At 48.1% G+C, this 17,135-nt stretch overlaps 1 protein-coding gene across 1 annotated transcript; it reads left to right on the top strand.

Moving 5' to 3' along the window:
- Positions 1-8,712: 8,712 nt before the first annotated feature.
- On the top strand, positions 8,713-16,748 carry Ttc24 (tetratricopeptide repeat domain 24). Its single transcript, XM_052731503.1, has 9 exons — positions 8,713-8,878; positions 9,049-9,252; positions 10,746-10,874; positions 10,978-11,090; positions 11,434-11,532; positions 13,010-13,107; positions 13,227-13,324; positions 13,897-13,993; positions 14,220-16,748. Exons 1-9 carry the CDS (start codon positions 8,776-8,778, stop codon positions 14,299-14,301), a joined length of 1,023 nt encoding a protein of 340 aa, XP_052587463.1. The 5' UTR covers positions 8,713-8,775; the 3' UTR covers positions 14,302-16,748.
- Positions 16,749-17,135: the final 387 nt, after the last annotated feature.

Raw genomic sequence — 17,135 nt, 5'->3', positions numbered from 1 at the left:
TCTTTCATCAGAGGTTTAAAGTTTTCATTGGCGAGGTCTTCCACTTCCTTAATTAGGTTTTTCCCTAGATCCTTTATTTTCTTTGAGGCTGTTGTGAAGGGGAGTGTGTCCATGATCTCTTTCTCTATATGTTTGTTGGTGGTGTGTGGAAAAGCTGTTGATTTGTGCGAGATGATTCTGCATCCTGCCACATTGCTAAATTTGTTTATCATTTCTAGAAGTTTTCTAGTAGAATTTGGGGATCTCTAATGTATAGTATCATATCATCTGCAAACAGGGATGGTTTGGCTTCTTCTTTTCCCATTTTATCCCTTTAATTTCCTTCTCTTGCCTGGTTGCTCCAGCTCGTACTTCTGGCGATGTTGAAAAGGAGCGGGGATGTGGACATCCCTGTCCCACTCTTCACTTCAGTGGGATTGCTTCAACTGTCTATGTTTAGGTTGATGTTGGCTGTGGGTTTCTCGTATATAGCTTTAATTGTGTTGAGATGTGTTCCCTCTAGCCCTGCATTCTCTAGGACTTTTGTCATGAGACATGTTGGATTTTGTCAAGCGTCTTTTCTGCATCCATTGAGATGACCATTTTTTTCTTTAGGTCCATTTATGTGACTTGTTACATTTATGGACTTGCATGTGTTGACCCAATCCCTGCATTCATTTTAGGGATAAAGCCAACGTGGTCTTGGTATATAGTCTTTCTATAGGTGTCTGTATTCTGTTTGTAAGTATTTCTTGAGTACTTTTGAGTCTGTGTTCGTTGAGGATATTGGCCTGTAGTTTTCTTTTTTTTAATTGTGTTTTTGCCTGGTTTGGATATGAGAGTGATACTGGGTTTATGGAAGTTTGGGAGCGCTCCTTCTGTTTATTCATTTCTTTTTTTCTTTTTTCTTTTTTTTTTTGGTTTTCCGAGACAGGGTTTCTCTGTGTAGCTTTGCGCCTTTCCTGGAACTGACTTGGTAGCCCAGGCTGGCCTTGAACTCACAGAGATCCGCCTGGCTCTGCCTCCCAAGTGCTGGGATTAAAGGCGTGCGCCACCACCGCCCGGCTTTGTTTTGTTTTTTTTAATATTGAAGAAGAACTGGCTGTAGATCTTCTTTGAGTGTAGTAGTATTTTTTGGTAGTATCTGCTGGGAATCCATTTGGTCTTGGACTTTTAAAAATTTTTTAGCTCTTCTTACCTTTCTAGCTTTTGGGCTGCATTATGAAGGCATTTATTTGTGCCCTTTCTGATTCTTCAATGCCAGCACTGAGAGGTGTAGATTCCCTTCGTAGGGCTGCTTTCCATGTGTCCCAGAGGTTTCATTGGTTGTGTTTTCATTTTCATTTAGTTTCAGGAAGTTTTTGTTGTTGTTTTGTTTTGGGTTTTTTTTTTTTGGTTTTTTGTTGTTGCTGTTTTTTGTTTTGTTTGTTTTTTGATTTTTCGAGACAGGGTTTCTCTGTGTAGCTTTGGAGCCTGTTCTGGATCTCACGCTCTAGACCAGGCTGGCCTCGAACTCACAGAGATCCGTCTGCCCCTGCCTCCCAAGTGCTGGGATTAAAGGTATGTACCACCACCACCAGTCCTAGTTCCAGGAAGTTTATTTCTTTCTTGATTTCTTCTTTGACCCACTGATGTTGCTTGAGTTTTCCTGCCTGGCCCACAGTCAGGACAAATCTCTCTCACCCGCCAGTCCCAAGCCGCTCAAACCCGATCAAGTAAACAGAGACTTATATTGGTTACAAACTGTATGGCTGTGGCAGGCTTCTTGTTAACTGTTCTTACAGCTTAAATTAATCCATTTCTATTAATCTATACCTTGTCATGTGGCTTGTGGCTTACCGGTACTTTACATCTTCCTTATCCTGATGGCGGCTGGCAGTGTCTCCCTCACCCAGCTTCCTGTTCTCTCAATTCTCCTCTCTGTTAGTCCCGCCTATACTTCCTGCCTGGCCACTGCCAATCAGTGATTTATTTATTGACCAATCAGCAACACATTTGACATACAGACCATCCCACAGCACTTCCCCTTTTCTTTTCTTAAAAAGGAAGGTTCTAACCTTTACACATCTCCAAAGTCAGCTTGGTATATTTGGGAATTTGGGCGTAGCTTCTCTTACTACTTCCTGCTGGAGGGGGGCGCTGTATCTTCTGGGGAAACAAAGAAAATTTTAGGATCATGGAGTAGTCCGTGAGGCTGTATCATCTGAGCCAGTTGTCTTGAAACGGTTCTGGATGTTGGATCATCTGGGCCATGGTGCCATCGGAGACCTTTCAGGGGGTCTTGGCTGGTCAAACCTGATGTATCTTACTCTGGAACAAATCCATAGCCTCTTGCTTTCTGTGGAAACAAAAGAGACTCTTTTCCAAAGCAACATATCCTTACATCCAAATTTTGAAGTCAAAGAATCTTTAAAATATACATACTGGTTTAACTCAGCTTCCTTTACAATCAAATATCTCTCTGTAGTTAAGAATCCCAAAGACAACACAATCCAGACTCTCTGTGTAATAGTCATCTCTACGTGGCTTATTTTTTATATTAATTTTACTGTCTCTTTAAAGACTTTATTTTTTAAAACCATGTATTTGTTTCTATACTGTATATATCACCTTTTTTGTCTCTTTCAAGCCTACGTATATTTTACACACATTTTAAACTATTACATCTGAATCTGTCTTATTGTGAATCTATTGCTTTAAGCTGCAGCAGCTGTGGCTGCTGGCTCCGCCCACCTCAGCTTCCCAACATGGCGGCGGTATGCTTACCGCCAGCTCTGGGAGCTATCGTGGGTCTATGCTTTTATCCAAGCAGTGTGTAGCCCAGAAACCTCTTTTTTTTTTTTTGTTTTGTACTAGCAAAGGCTAAATCCACCAAGCAGCTTAATGTGCCACTTGCAGAGGCCTCATTCCCACCATACCGTAGGTCGAGCGCACAGGCTAGGAACCCGCCAGTAGCTCAAACCAGCAGCTGCCGCTCATTTGAGAGAGACAATTAGGAACTGTTTTTACCTCCGTTTTAGAATCTTTTTTCTCAGTTTTTAGGTGGAAACTCTTGCCACCACGTTGGACGCCATTTGTAGCTTGAGTTTTCCTGCCTGGCCCACAGTCAGGACAAATCTCTCTCACCCGCCAGTCCCAAGCCGCTCAAACCCGATCAAGTAAACAGAGACTTATATTGGTTACAAACTGTATGGCTGTGGCAGGCTTCTTGTTAACTGTTCTTACAGCTTAAATTAATCCATTTCTATTAATCTATACCTTGTCATGTGGCTTGTGGCTTACAGGTACTTTACATCTTCCTTATCCTGATGGCGGCTGGCAGTGTCTCTCCGACTCAGCTTCCTGTTCTCTCAATTCTCCTCTCTGTTGGTCCCGCCTATACTTCCTGCCTGGTCACTGGCCAATCAGTGATTTATTTATTGACCAATCAGCAACACACTTGACATACAGACCATCCCACAGCACACTGATCATTCAGTAATGAGCTATTTGGTCTCTATGAGTTTGTATATTGACTAGAGATTGTAGCTAGAGTTTTCCTGCCTGGCCCACAGTCAGGACAAATCTCTGTCACCCGCCAGTCCCACACCCGTCAGACCCAACCAAGTAAACACAGAGACTTATATTGGTTACAAACTGTATGGCTGTGGCAGACTTCTTGCTAACTGTTCTTACAGCTTAAATTAATCCATTTCCATTAATCTATACCTTGCCACATGGCTCGTGGCTTACCGGTACTTTACATCTTCCTTGTCCTGATGGCGGCTGGCAGTGTCTCTGACTCAGTCTTCCACTTCCCAGCTTTATTCTCCTCCTTGTCCCGCCTATACTTCCTGCCTGACCACTGGCCAATCAGTGATTTATTTATTGACCAATCAGCAACACACTTGACATACAGACCATCCCACAGCAAGAGATTTTTTTTTGCTGTCAATTTTAAGTTTTATTGCATTGTGTTCAGATAGGATACAAGGAGTTGTTTCAATCTTTTTGAGTTTGTAAAGGTTTGTTTTGTGTCCCAGATGTGGCCTACTTTAGAAAAGCTTTCATGTACTGCTACTCTTGTATTTTCTTTGATGTTTGGGTGAAATAGTCTGTAGATATTTGTTAAGTCCATTTGATGTATGATGTCAATTAATGATGATGTTTCTCTGTTTATTTCTTGTCCAGATGACCTGTTTATTGGAGAAAGTAGGGTACTGAAATCACCAACTATTAATGGATTGAAGTTAATTTGTGTCTTTAAGTCCAGTAGCAGATTTCTTATGAAATTGGGCACCCCAGAATTTGATGCATACATGTTTAGGATAGTAATGTCTTCTTGGTTAACCATTCCTTTGATTAGAATGAAATGTTCCTCTTTATCTCTTTTGACTTGTTTTAGTTTGAAGTCTGTTTTGTCAGATATTAGGACAGTGATGCCTGCTTACTTCCTGTTCTGTTTGATTAGAGTACTTTTGTCTATCCTTTTACCCTAAGATGGTATCCATCATTAAAGCTGTGTTTCTTGGCGGTAACAGATAGACGGATTTTTTTTCTTGATGAATTCAGTCAGTCTGTGTCTTTTGATTGGAGAACTGAGGCCGCTGGTATTTAAGTCATTGCTGAAATGGACTTGTTGATTGTGATCATCCTGTTGTTTGTATTCTCAGTGGTATTCTGTGTTTAAGTAATTACAGAGGGAGTTGCAAGGATGTGGTGGGCAAGACAGAGAAGGAACTGGACAATGGTTTGGAAATTACCTTGGTTACGGGGAGCTCCTTTGGCTAAGAGCACTTTCAGCCCCTGCCCCTCCCCAGATTATCCTCCTGAAGGGAAGCCTGCTACATATAGGACTTGTTGGCCTAACAGGCCTGTACTGGCTGTGCTAGCGCCTCTGAAAGCCCAGGTCAGAGCAGAGGCTTCAGCCTGTCTGGAGCACAGATATGGCACCGGGTACCAGGCCTGCACCAAAGACCGCACTGCACCTGTGCTTGGCATAACTACTTCATGTGTTTGCTTCTGGCCATGGCCTTTCTTCTCCAAGAGGACTTTCCCCTAGGCAGTGAGGACATCTACTTTCAGATGCAGCCATCGATGGTGGGTTAGGGGTTGGTGGGTTGGTGAGTCCTGGTTATTGTGGGGCCTCCTGTCCTCTCATTAAACAGAACCTGGAGGTTAAAGAGTCCGGGGACAAGGGAGTTCTTCTACTCTTCAGGCTTCTTATGAGCATCACCTGCCATCCTGTTACCAACTGTAAACATGCCATTCAGTGCACATTTATGTATGCATGTGAGTGTGCATGTATGTATGCATGCATGTGAGTGTGCATGTATGTATGCATGCATGTGAGTGTGCATGTATCTGTGCACATGTGTATGCAATTATGTATGCAAGGTAGCATGTGCACACATGGAAACGTCCACTTCTGGAATAGTCTATGCCTCACTAAAGCTTACAGTCACTCTGTAGCAGATGGAACTCTTTGGCCTGTCACCTCCCCTTTGAAAGGGAGAGACTGAGCAGGGCATGGTGACACATATCTGTAATCCCAGCACTCAGGAGGCTGAGGAAAGAGGATCATGTGAACCTACTTTAAAATTAAAAATAAATATAAATTAAAAAGAAGAAGTGGGAAGAAGGGACGGATGATCTTTGTGGATATAATTGATTAATAGTCCCACGACGCTTTGATTATTTGAAGGAACTCAAGGGTGTGTCTGCAGAAGTGGAGCAGCAGCGGAGCAGGAAGAGGAGTAGGCCTTAGCTGGCTGTGTCTGAGCACCATCAAGGTTCTGCACTAAGAGAGGCCACCACAGCTGTCATTCAGAGGATTGCCCGGGAGCAGAGAGCAGCGCCCAGGTGTCTAGTAACACAACTCTGAGCTAAAAGCTAGTAAGAAGTAACCCAAACCAGAGGAACCATTCCAGACAGTCAACCGCAGAGGAAAAAGCACAGAGGTGAGAAATCCTGTGATGGGGTCCCCAGGACTGTATGGGCACAGTGGGAATGCCTCAAGGCTGGGGAGTCGGCCAAGTCAGGCTTTCATGTGTTTTAGAAGCAATGCTCCCTCATTTCCCCCACATCCCATCCTCTCTCCCTCCCCGCTCAATCCCTCTCTCCCTCCCATTCTCCACCACTAAGCTAAATCCCCAATCCCGGAGACAATTTCTTTGAAAAGAGGCCTGCCTTATGCCTCCTCTCTGAAAAAAGACGCAGCAGCACCCAGACCATGAGAGGGCAGATGTATGCACAGGTGCAGTGAGAAGGAGGTGGGAGGGTAGCCATGTGCCTGCTGTTTGGCTTTTAGTTGGCTGGGTTTTGCATTTGGAGAGTGTCTTTATATGTAGCAACACCGTGTAAACCAGGCTGGCCTCAAACTCACATGGATCTGCCTGTCTTTACCTCCTGAGTGCTGGAATTAAAGATGTGGGCTGCCATGACATCATTTGGTTTTAATGGAAATGCTGGGGTTCAAACCCTGGGCCTCAAGACTACTAGGCCAGGAGGCTGAAAAGACAATTTGGAGTACTTTCTGCTCTTGCAGAGACCTGAGTTAAGTTCCCAGCATCCACATCGGGCAGCTCATAATCACCTATATAATTTTAGCTCCAGGGCAGTTAAAGCCTCTGGTGCACCTATCCACATGCACACACATATACATAATTCAAAATAACAAACATAAATTCTTTAGAATTTGACCAAAGGAGATGAAAATCCCCTAGGAATGTGGGATCATGGCTGCACAGTTGAATTCATGTAATGTCATTGAACTGGACCCTTGAAGATGTTTTAAATTGTACATATATTGGTTTTTCAAGATAGAGTTTTTCTGTGTAGCCCTGGCTATTCTGGAAGACCAGGTTAGCCTCGACCTCAAGAGATCTGCCTGTCTCTGCCTCCTGAGTGCTAGGATTAAAGGCATGCACCATCATACCCAGCTTAAAATATTTATTTTTAAAATTATGTGTGTGTGTGTGAGTGCAAGTGCCTGCAGAAGCCGAAGAGGGAGTCACAGAAGTGACTAAACTTTGAAAGTTTAGTAAGCTTTAAAAGATAGGGGTGTGTGTGTATGTACGTGTACCAGAGGCTTTGGATTCCCTGGAGCTGGAGTTATAAGCAGTTGTCAGTCACCATGTGGGTACTGAGAACCAAACCTGAGCCCCCTGCAGGAACAGCAAGTGCTCTTAACTGCTGGGCCATTGCTCCAGCCCCAACCCTTCAGTACACTTTAATTGAAATCTAATTGCCTTCCACTTGTTCCCTGACTAGTGGAAGACAAAAGTGTAGATGAACGGTCTTGTTAAATAAGAAACACAGAGCCAATGCAGAGATGAAAGCCCAAGAGGTCAGAGCTAAAAACCTTACCCTTCACTGCTGCAGCTAGCCTCTTCAGCAAGAGAGCTCCTTCCTGTGTGTTTGTCTTCCATATAGACTTTCTGTTCTGCCTTCTCATTGGTTGTAAACCCAACCACATGACCTCCTCATCACTGCCCATCTATACAGACCTCCAGGTCTTCTATGGTTGGTATTGAGATTAAAGGTGTATGTCTCCATGCTGGGTGTATCCTTGAACACACAGAGATCTGCCTAGCTCTGCCTACCAAGAGCTGGGATTAAAGGCGTGCACCACCAACGCCCAGTTTCTGCTATGGCTTGCTATTAGCTCTGACCCCCAGGCAACTTTATTTATTAACATACAAATAAAATCACATTTCAGTACAATTAAAATATCACCATACAAGAGGGTCAACCTTGCTAAGGCTGTGTGATAAATGAGGCCAGTGGTACAGCTCAGAGGCAGAGTGCTTGTCTGGAAGGCTGGGTTCAGTCCCCCGTACTGGGGGTGGGGTTTGGAGGGAAGCTTTGGGAGAAAAATCCTATGAGATTACAGAAGTTTGCAGGGACTTTTGTTTGTTTGGTGTTTGGTTTTTTGTAGCATGGGGGATTGAATTCACGGAAGGGGGCTTTCAGGAAGCAGCCTCCACTTGATCTGAGTGCTGACAAAGAACCTAGGAAGAGGTCTTTTAAAAGTGGGAGTCAAAATGCTGCCCGGTTGGACACAGGAAGGAAGGTAAGAGAGGTCAGAGGAAAACTCTTGGTGCCCTGAGGTCAAATTTCCCTTAAGGGATCTTCCCGGAGGGGTGGAGGGGGAGAGCAAAGGCGGGCATGCTGACCCCTCTGTTCTCTGGAATCCACCCTAGGTCTTCCCCTGTCCCCGAGGATAGCCACCTGAAGCTGGAGCCTGTGCCCAAACCTTCAAACTGCAGGAAGAAAAAGGAGAAAAGGAATCGGCTGCAGCCAGAAGCCGACATCCAGACCCTCACCAGGGCTGGCCTCAGGGCCTTGCAGGCCGGGCAGACTCAGGAGGCCTTGGGCAGCTTCCAGAAGGCCTTCTTGCTGGCCTCCAAGGTTCCATCCACCAGAGATAGCCCTGTTCTTCGGGCCTGTGCCTTCAACCTGGGGGCTGCCTATGTGGAGACTGGGGACCCGGCCACAGGACTTGAGCTACTTCTGAGAGCCCGTCCTGAAGGGAAGTGCAAAGGCTGGTGTCGGGGTGACCAGTATTTCAATGTGGCTTTGGCCTATCATGCCCTTGGTGAACTGACCCAAGCTTTGGACTGGTACCGCAGGGCTCTGGGCCATTACCAGCCACAGGGTGACCATGGGGAAGCACAGGCAAAAATGGGAGCCTGCTACCAGGCCCTGGGATGGCCTAAGCAAGCAGCCTACAGTTTACAGGAAGCAAGCCGGGCCTATGCCCATGCAGGCCAGCTCTGGGATGCAGCCCTGGCTCAGGTGGCTGCAGTAAGATGTATGCTGAGCAGTGGGCAACATGGACTGAGTGATGTGCTGCAGGGTCTGGAGGAGAGCCGTAAGCTTGCCGATGCTGACCGGAGCACTGACCGGAGACTGCTGGGTGAGTCTTAGTAAAGAAGGCGTAGGGTCTGAGGAAGGTGCTGAGCCTGAGTCTGGTGGTACCCTGAGTGCTGGGAGGGGACTGGAAGCTGGAGGAGCGGGTCAGGTGCTGTTCCTGTACAGCCTTCGTTATGGTTCATTTGACCACCGGTGGCTGTCTGTACTCTCCAGGGCCACTCTACAATGATCTGGGCATGGGTTACTTCCAACTTCAACTCTTCCCTTTGGCAGTAGAGGCCTTCCTGCAGGCCCTACCCCTGTGTCGACAGCCAGCAGAGCAGGCAACAGTGCTTCAAAACCTTGGAATGACCTACAATGTCCTGGGCAACTATCAGGAAGCCCAGGAGTTTCACCAGAAGGCTGCCAATCTGCATGGTGGGTGCCTGGGGCTGGGGAGTGGAGCCAGACTAAAGGATTAAGAAGAGGTTTCAGGACTGGGGATAGATACAGCTGGAGTGCTTGCCTAGCCCACACAAAGCCCTGGTTTGATTCCCAGCACAACATAAACCAAGTGTAGCGGTGCACATTGTGAATTCAGTACTCAGTAGGTAGAGGCAAGAGACTCAGAAGCTAAACATGGTCCTTGGCTACACATCACATTCAAGGCCAGCTTGGGTTACACAGTATCCCATCAAAAAAGAAAAAGACTAAAATGTTTCCAATAGGCCGGGTGGTGTCCTGAGGGCTGGGAGGGGCCTGGGGAACCTGGAGGAGTGGGGTCAGGAGCTCTACCTGTACAGCTGTACGCCCAGTGGCCGTGGGCGGATGGATCTTTGGGATCCGTTATTGCGCTGGGACACCTGAAGTGGGAGAAGGGATGGAGCAGAAGGTTGCAGGGCTCATTGGCCTGGGACTGTAGTTTAAGAAAGCAGAAGTAGCGGGGGGGGTGGGGGGGGGGGGGGGGGGGGGGGTGGCGGCGGCGGCGGTGGCGGTGGCGGCGCAGGCCTTTAATCCCAGAACGCAGGAGGCAGAGCCAGGCGGATCTCTGTGAGTTCCAGGCCAGCCTGGTGTACAGAGTGAGTTCCAGAACAGGCTCCAAAGCTATACAGAGAAACCATGTCTTGAGAGAGAGAGAGAGAGAATAAGTACTGCCCTGAATCTCCTCCATTGGGTGTGACCTTCAACAGCAAACCATTTTCTATCTCTGAGCTTCAGATTCCAAACATAAAAATGGGACTATGAGGGGCTGGTGAGATGGCTCAGCAGGTAAGGGGACTTGCTGCCAAGCATGCTGGCCTGAGTTCAATCCCCAGAACCCGTGTGGATGAAGGAGAGCACACCTATTCCCGGAAGTTGTCTCAGAGTCCCACCCGTGCACACTCTCATACCTACAAAACTAAATGTGGAAAGAAACTAAAACGGCAGCTAGCTGGGGTGTGGCTCGGCGGTACAGTGCCTGCCTGGCATACACAGGGCCCTGGCTTCCATTCCCAGCGCTACAAAAACAAATAAAAAAGTAATCATAGCATCCACATCACATAAGCCGGGCTATAACTATGACCTGGGTGCCTAGCCCTAACTAGTTTTTTCCTGCTGGGTATGGTGGAAAACCCCTGCTTTAATCCTAACTCTAGAGGTAGAGACAGATCTCTGTGAATTCCACCAGACAGTCCTATATAGTAAGAATTTTTTTTTTCCCTCCTCAAACTAGTAATCTAACTTCGACTGACTCACTGGCTCCGACTGGCCAGGGAGGCATTTGGGGTAAAACTTGAGGTGAGAGAGGCTAAACCTGGACAGTTTAGGCCTTTGTAGGTCACCTAGAGGCACTGAGGCTCTGGGACACCTGGGATCCTCCCTTGTTGGGGGCAGGGTCATCATGCCCCAGCAACCAAGTTCCCAAACAAACCGATGTGTTCTGGTTTCAGGCTCTGTGGGCCAGCGGCTGGAGCAAGGGCGGAGCTTTGGCGGTCTGGCATTTTCACTGAGCCAGCTGGGGGACCACAGGGCTGCTTGGGACAGCTATTTGCATGCCCTGCAGGCTGCCCAAGACACTGGTAAGAATGAGGGGGGTTAGCTTGGAACTTGGGGGCGGGGCGCAAGGGTGCACAGTGCCGGAAGGGTCTGGAACAGGAAGGTCTTCCAAGCTCTCTTCCTTAGGGGACATGAAGGGACAGTGGCAGGCCTGTGAGGGCCTTGGGGCGGCGGCAGCCAGGCTGGGACAACATGACCAGGCCTTGAAATACTATAAGCAAGCGCTGGCTCAGTGTCGGGTGAGCCCCTCCGTGGCGGCGCTGACTCTTCCTGCCCTCCCCTCCGCCAGAAGCCTTCTCTGGCTGACACTGCTGCCCTTGTTCCTTGCCCCACCTCTTAGTTACCGACTAGAAACACCATCCATCCCAGGTCCTGGGCAGTTACTTGGAGGAAGAGGCAGTCTCCCACAGTTCTGGGCTCGGCCGCATGGGAGCATGGGGGCACCGGGGCATGGGGGCAGGGCACAAAAAGAGGCAAGCGGAGTTCTTTCTTGCCCTTTCCTCTGTCCCTTTTTCTTTCTGTAGACTGCACAGCCCAGTCCGTTCTCATACCCCCCCCCCCACTGTGCCCCCCTCTCTCCAGCATGAACCAGGTTCTGTACGAGAGCGGCTGGTGGCCAAGCTGGCGGATGCCATGCGGACCTTCTTGGCTCAGGAGAGGCTAGCCCAGGCTCATATCCTGGTAATGTGATGCCTGAGACCAGGAAGTGTGAATGGGAGCAAGTTGCCCAGAAAGGATGTTCTCAGGGATGCCACACTTAACTGTTCTTGTGTTCATCTGCCTCTGGGCTTGCATGAGGGATGCATGTGTATCAGGTTGGGGGGTGGGGTGGACAGGGAGGTGGGCGGAGATTGTTTCTGTACAAGGGCTGTCCCACATCTTTGGCTGAGTGCCAGAAACCTTTTCGCCATGTATGTGAAGAATTGGATCCTTGGATGCAGTTCCCTAAATGGCCACAGGAGGGGGGTGGTGCTCCAAGAAAGTTCCAAGAGCCGTATTGTTGGTAGGGGATGCGCCAGGTCCCCCTAGACTTTGCCTCCAGCTCATTTTGCTTCCTAGTCTCTGTCCACAGGTCATCGGCCCTCCAAATGCTTCCCTCTGTAGGAAACTTCCTCTCACCCCAAGAATTGCAGTGTATGCTTTATTATAGGGACTGAATGGGTTGAATGCCCTCTCGTTTTAAAGACCAGGACACTGTATAATCTTTGAGCACAATTAAATTCACCTGAAGCAGGGGGTGTCGCACAGTGGTGGAATGCTTGCCCAGCCTATGTGAGACCTGTTGTTTTTCCATCGGCATGGAGGCTGTGCTTTAATCTGCTGCTGTTTTAGCCAGCAAGTATGGCTGTGCAGTTAGTTACTGGCCTGCTTCTCTGGTAGTGACCCGGCCGCTCAGGCTGTGGCCTGGTGGGAATTCTGTTCCCACAGGTACTGGCTGTGTACTGCTGCCAAATATAGCTTTTAATTAAATCTCTATTGTTCTATCTGCCAGCAAGACTCGGGAGTCAGAGGCTGGGGTGAAAACCTGCTGGCTCAGAGAGGCTGAGTAGCAACTAGATGACCTTCTCTCTTTACCGGTGTCTCCGAAAGAGGGTGTCCTTCTGCTCTGCCAGAACAGAGCTGCAGTAAGCCCCTCCCTCTATCTTTTACAGACACCCTATGATTCTCTATGATTACTTTCTGTCAATTAGTTGCTACTCTGCCTCCTGACCCAAGGTTGATTTTATTTAATTAACGCAAACGCAAACTAGGGGTTCACGGTGTGATCTAATACCCCACAGCAGAGGCCCTAAGTTCAGTCACCACTCTTCGGGGTAGGGGTCGTTATCCTGAAACAGGCAGGGGCTTGGATTGAAAGTCAAAAGACTTGGGCTCAGCCAAGGTCTTCCACCAGCTCTGACAGTACCAGAGAGGCTCTAGGTATGCCAGGGTAATGCTCAGGTTATGGTCTGGTCAGCAAACCCAGTTTGTAACCTAAGCTTTAGAAGATGGACCTTTATAGAGCAAAGGGACCTCACTCCAGCATTTGATTCTCAGAACCCTCCTGGGCTGTCTCCAGCAAGGAAGTCTGTGGCTCCCTGAAGGCAGCTGGAAGGACAGTGTGATAACTAGGTGTGCATTTTCCCCATGCCACACTCTGTACTCCCCCCATTCCCAGCCCTCTGCTCCTGGAAGGCTGCAGGCCAAGTGGAAGGCCTCCCTGGTGGCAAGGACCTCTGCCAGGGTACAAAGCAGTGCAGGAGATGCCCAGGACAGGTGAGCCAAACAGGCCTGGGTAGGTGGAAGAGGGTTCACTGGTCAGGGGTGGGGAGCTGGCCACTGGGGTGTCCCACAGCTGGGCCACATTCAGTCCTCTGTCCCTGAAAACCTTTCAGTAGTTGGGAAGATGAGGAACCAGAACAGGGCCAGGAGGAGAAAGAGACGGAGGGGCTGGTGAACATGACCTCTTCGGTAGGACCTCAGAGACAGGACCGTGAGTGGAGGGAGTGGGAGGAACATGCCCCACCCCTGGAGTTCATCTCTCTCTCCCCGTCCCCCACCCATGCCTGCCACCTACCCCCTGGCTCCCCAGGCTGCCGCCCCCTGCAACAGCCTTCCACATTCCTGCTTGTCTCTTGAGGGCCTGGTCCATCTCCTCCAAGCCCTTCCCAGGTGTGTGTATTCCCTCCTGTTCTGTGGTTTTCATTTCCTAACACCTCAGACTCGGGGTGGGCGCTCCACAAACCCTGTGCTCTATGTCCAGGCACTGTGCTAGGCCTTGATTCTGACTGGGCTCTCCCAAAGGCCTTGCTACTCGGTGAGCTGGCTTGAATCACTGACGTGTTCTTTTCAGTGTGTTCCCTTCTGGCACAGGAGCTCAGACCACTGCCACTGGGTGGTCCGTGTTTACTGAGCACCTGGCCTGTACAAGGCATCCTTCACAAAGTGACCAGTCCATGCCTGGACGTCCACCCCACTTGTCCCCACCCCTTCTTCCTCTTTCCCACTGTGCTGTCCTGGTTATGAAGAGGCCTGTGATAAAGGTATCCAACCCTCTCCATCCAGGCTTGGGAGCCACAGCTCATCTTCCATCTGGAGGCCTCAGTCCCAATGGAGTGGAGCACCCCGCCTTCACAGCACCCCACCAGCTCCAAGTCAATAGGTAGGTCCTAGGGGAGAGGTAGAGGCCTGCAGGACAGACAGTGCAGGTAAAAGACGTAGCTTGTGGTGGTTTGGGGTGAGCGTGACCACTATTAGGTTGAGGGAAGAAAGGCTCCTGCTGTATCCCTGCAGGCCTGGGAAAAGCAGGGTCCTAAAGAAGCTGTAAACAGGGAGACTGCCTCCTATGCTTCCCCAGTTGCCCACAGCAGCCCCTCTGCCTCTTTTAGGCCATCCACGTGGACCAAGGAAGCCTTCGGGAGGAACCCCCAGAGGATGTGCACCTATTCTGGCTTCTGCGCAATCATGTGACCTGTACCTGCTGACCACAGCCCTTACCTCTGCAGGAACTTCCCAATAGATGCATTTAGGGGCTTTGGGGGAGGAGCCTCTTCAGCTGGGTATGGACATAGCACTCCTGAGCAGGCCAAGGGCTGTGCTGGCTCAGCATTGAGATTCTCTTTGCTCCTCTTTGGGAGTCTTTAACTCAGTAGACAAAAGACTGGAAAGTGAATGGTGAACACTGACCTTTGCTTCTCTGGATTGGGATGTCATTACTACTAAGGCCTTTGCTAGTTCTAAAAATGACTCCCCAGCTCAGGTGACTTTGGGACCACTGACCTTCTCCGTGCCTCCTTTTCCATGTGGGAGACAGGAATGTCATACATACAACAGAAGATATGAAAGAACAGACATTACCGCCCCCTACAGGACACTACAGGTCACAGCAGCAATAATGATGGGACATTTAAGCCTACTCCAAACCCTAAGCACTTTACAGGTATTTCCTTACAAGAGCATGTGAGGAAAAGAGAGAGCTGGGCATGCTGGCACAGGCCTATGGTTCTGACACTCAGAAGAAGGCAAGAAGATCACTTTAAGGCCAGCCTGGGCTACATAGGGAGATTTATCTTAAAAAACAACCAGGGTGTAGCAGGCTTTCTTGGACTGCCAGCCCCTAAATCCTGGCATGGAGACTTACTGTTAATTATGAATGCTCAGCCTCAGCTTAAAAACGTGAATTCAGAACCTAAGTGTGAAAAGAAGCTTTGTTCTACAAAGCTGAGTTGGATCCTTAAAAGACTCATTCAGCGTAAGTCACTGTTCTGGTTGCTTCTGTTTATTTCTGTTGCAGTTAGGGACCGAGGGCCTAACAGGGCATGTGCTAAGCAAGCGCTCCAGCACCGGCTCCAGGTCAAGGTTCATCACTTTAAAAAGCTTTGTTGAATTGGATACAAGCAAGGAGGGTTTCACAAAGTGACCCAAATCCTAAGAGTCCAGAGTAATCCGACACAACAACTGAAAACTGGGGGTGGAGAGCAGTTGGGGAGATGGTCAAGAACATTTGTTGTTCTTCTCGAGGACCGGGGTTCAATTCCCAGCACCCACATGGTGACTCACAACCATCCATAACTCTAGTTCCAGGGAATCTGAGGCCTTCTTCTGACCTGAGGGCATCAGACACACATGTGATTCACAGACATAAATGTAGGCAAAACATTCATACACTTAAAGAAATAAATCTAAAAATTTTATTTTTAAAAGAAGCAAACTGGAAATTGTGGGTGACAGGTAACTGTTAAGTGCTGCGGGACACAGGAATGTATCATAAGAACTCAGCTGGTTATGGCAAAGTCACTACCTAGAGGGATCAGGGATTTCCTCCAGAGGAAGCCAAGTTCCAAGGAGCTTTTGGTGTTATTTGGCTTGTTATATATCAGCTGTCTTCTGTTATGAAAATCATGTGTGCCTTCATAGTTTTCCCAATTGACTTTTCCCTAGAAGGGCTAACAGTGTGGACTGATCACTCTCTGGACATACACATTCCAGGTATTTGGAGAACAGCCTCAGGAAAGGCTTTCTCTGGAATCAGATATCTCTCTTAGCCACTTTCAAGGACTAACAGTAATAAAAGTCCACATGCTAGTCTCCTGATTAAAGGTAAATTACACAAGGAGACACTGCCTAGGTCAGGTGGATGTTAAGTAATAGCTTTACACAATTTAGCTCAGACCCTCCTTTCTTACAGCCTTATTAACTTTATAGACCTTTAACTCCTTACCTAACCACTTCTAGGAACATTTAGATAACTTTCTGCGCTGACAGCTATGCTCAGCCAGAACCCCAGTTCAAGCCTCCCTGTAATTATCATCATTGGCAGCATCCGGCCAGGTCCATCCCCAGATGGAGGAAGGTACCTTATCAGAGATACCTCTGTATTCTCTAAGAACAGACTTAAGCATCCAGACTACCTGTTTGAGAAGGCCTGGCGGATGTGCCAATTAAGCTTTACTTCCTCCTTTCCCAAATCTTACCTCTAGTTCCAGATCTCCCTTTAACTATCACCAGAGGCATCTAGCTGTACACAGGTTGCCTAGAGACAGAGCACACTTTCCCCACCCTGCAGAAAAACAGCAGATAGCTTGGACAGATATGAGCCAGGAAAAAAGAAGGCAGTTTTATTTTCTCCCATTGACCTAGCAACTTATAGATTCTTAACATTTTCTACTAATCATGTTTAAGACTATAGTTAAGCACATAAGTTCCCTCTTCTGGGCTGGAGAAATGGCTCAGAGGTTAAAAGCACTGACTGTTCTTCCAAAGGTCCTGAGTTCAATTCCCAGCAACCACATGGTGGCTGAAAACCATCTGTAATGAGATCTGGTTCCCTCTTTGGGCCTGCAGGGATACACAAAAACAGAGCACTGTATACATAATAAGTAAATAAATAAATAAAAGATCCCTCTTCTTAGATATTACTCGAATTTAGCCTTTAGTTAATCCATTTACCCATTGGACACTTCCCTTTGGGGTTGCAAATGATAATTAACGGTTATTGCCTCTCTATGTGATTCTTATCACCCCTCCATTTGACCCTGGAAGCCTGGCTTTGCACTGCTAAGGGAATACTGCTTGTAAGTGTATATCTACCAGGACTTCCAGGGACTGGAGGACAGAGAAGAGAAAAAGAGAACGGAAGAACTAGATGGGTAAGAACTTGAGAGGAACAAACTGAGATGGGGAAGAACTAGGTTGAAGGACTAGAAGAGAGGACTAGAAGAACGAGATGGAAGATGAGGAACAGCCAGATGGGGAAGAGCAAGATGGGGAAGAAACACATGAGAGAGGAGATGGGAGAGGAGGTG

Source organism: Peromyscus californicus, unplaced genomic scaffold (genome assembly GCF_007827085.1).
Source record: "Peromyscus californicus insignis strain IS unplaced genomic scaffold, ASM782708v3 Scaffold_9__1_contigs__length_137607984, whole genome shotgun sequence".
Classification (NCBI taxonomy): Eukaryota; Metazoa; Chordata; class Mammalia; order Rodentia; family Cricetidae; genus Peromyscus; species Peromyscus californicus.
This window is presented reverse-complemented; position numbering and strand designations above follow the sequence as displayed.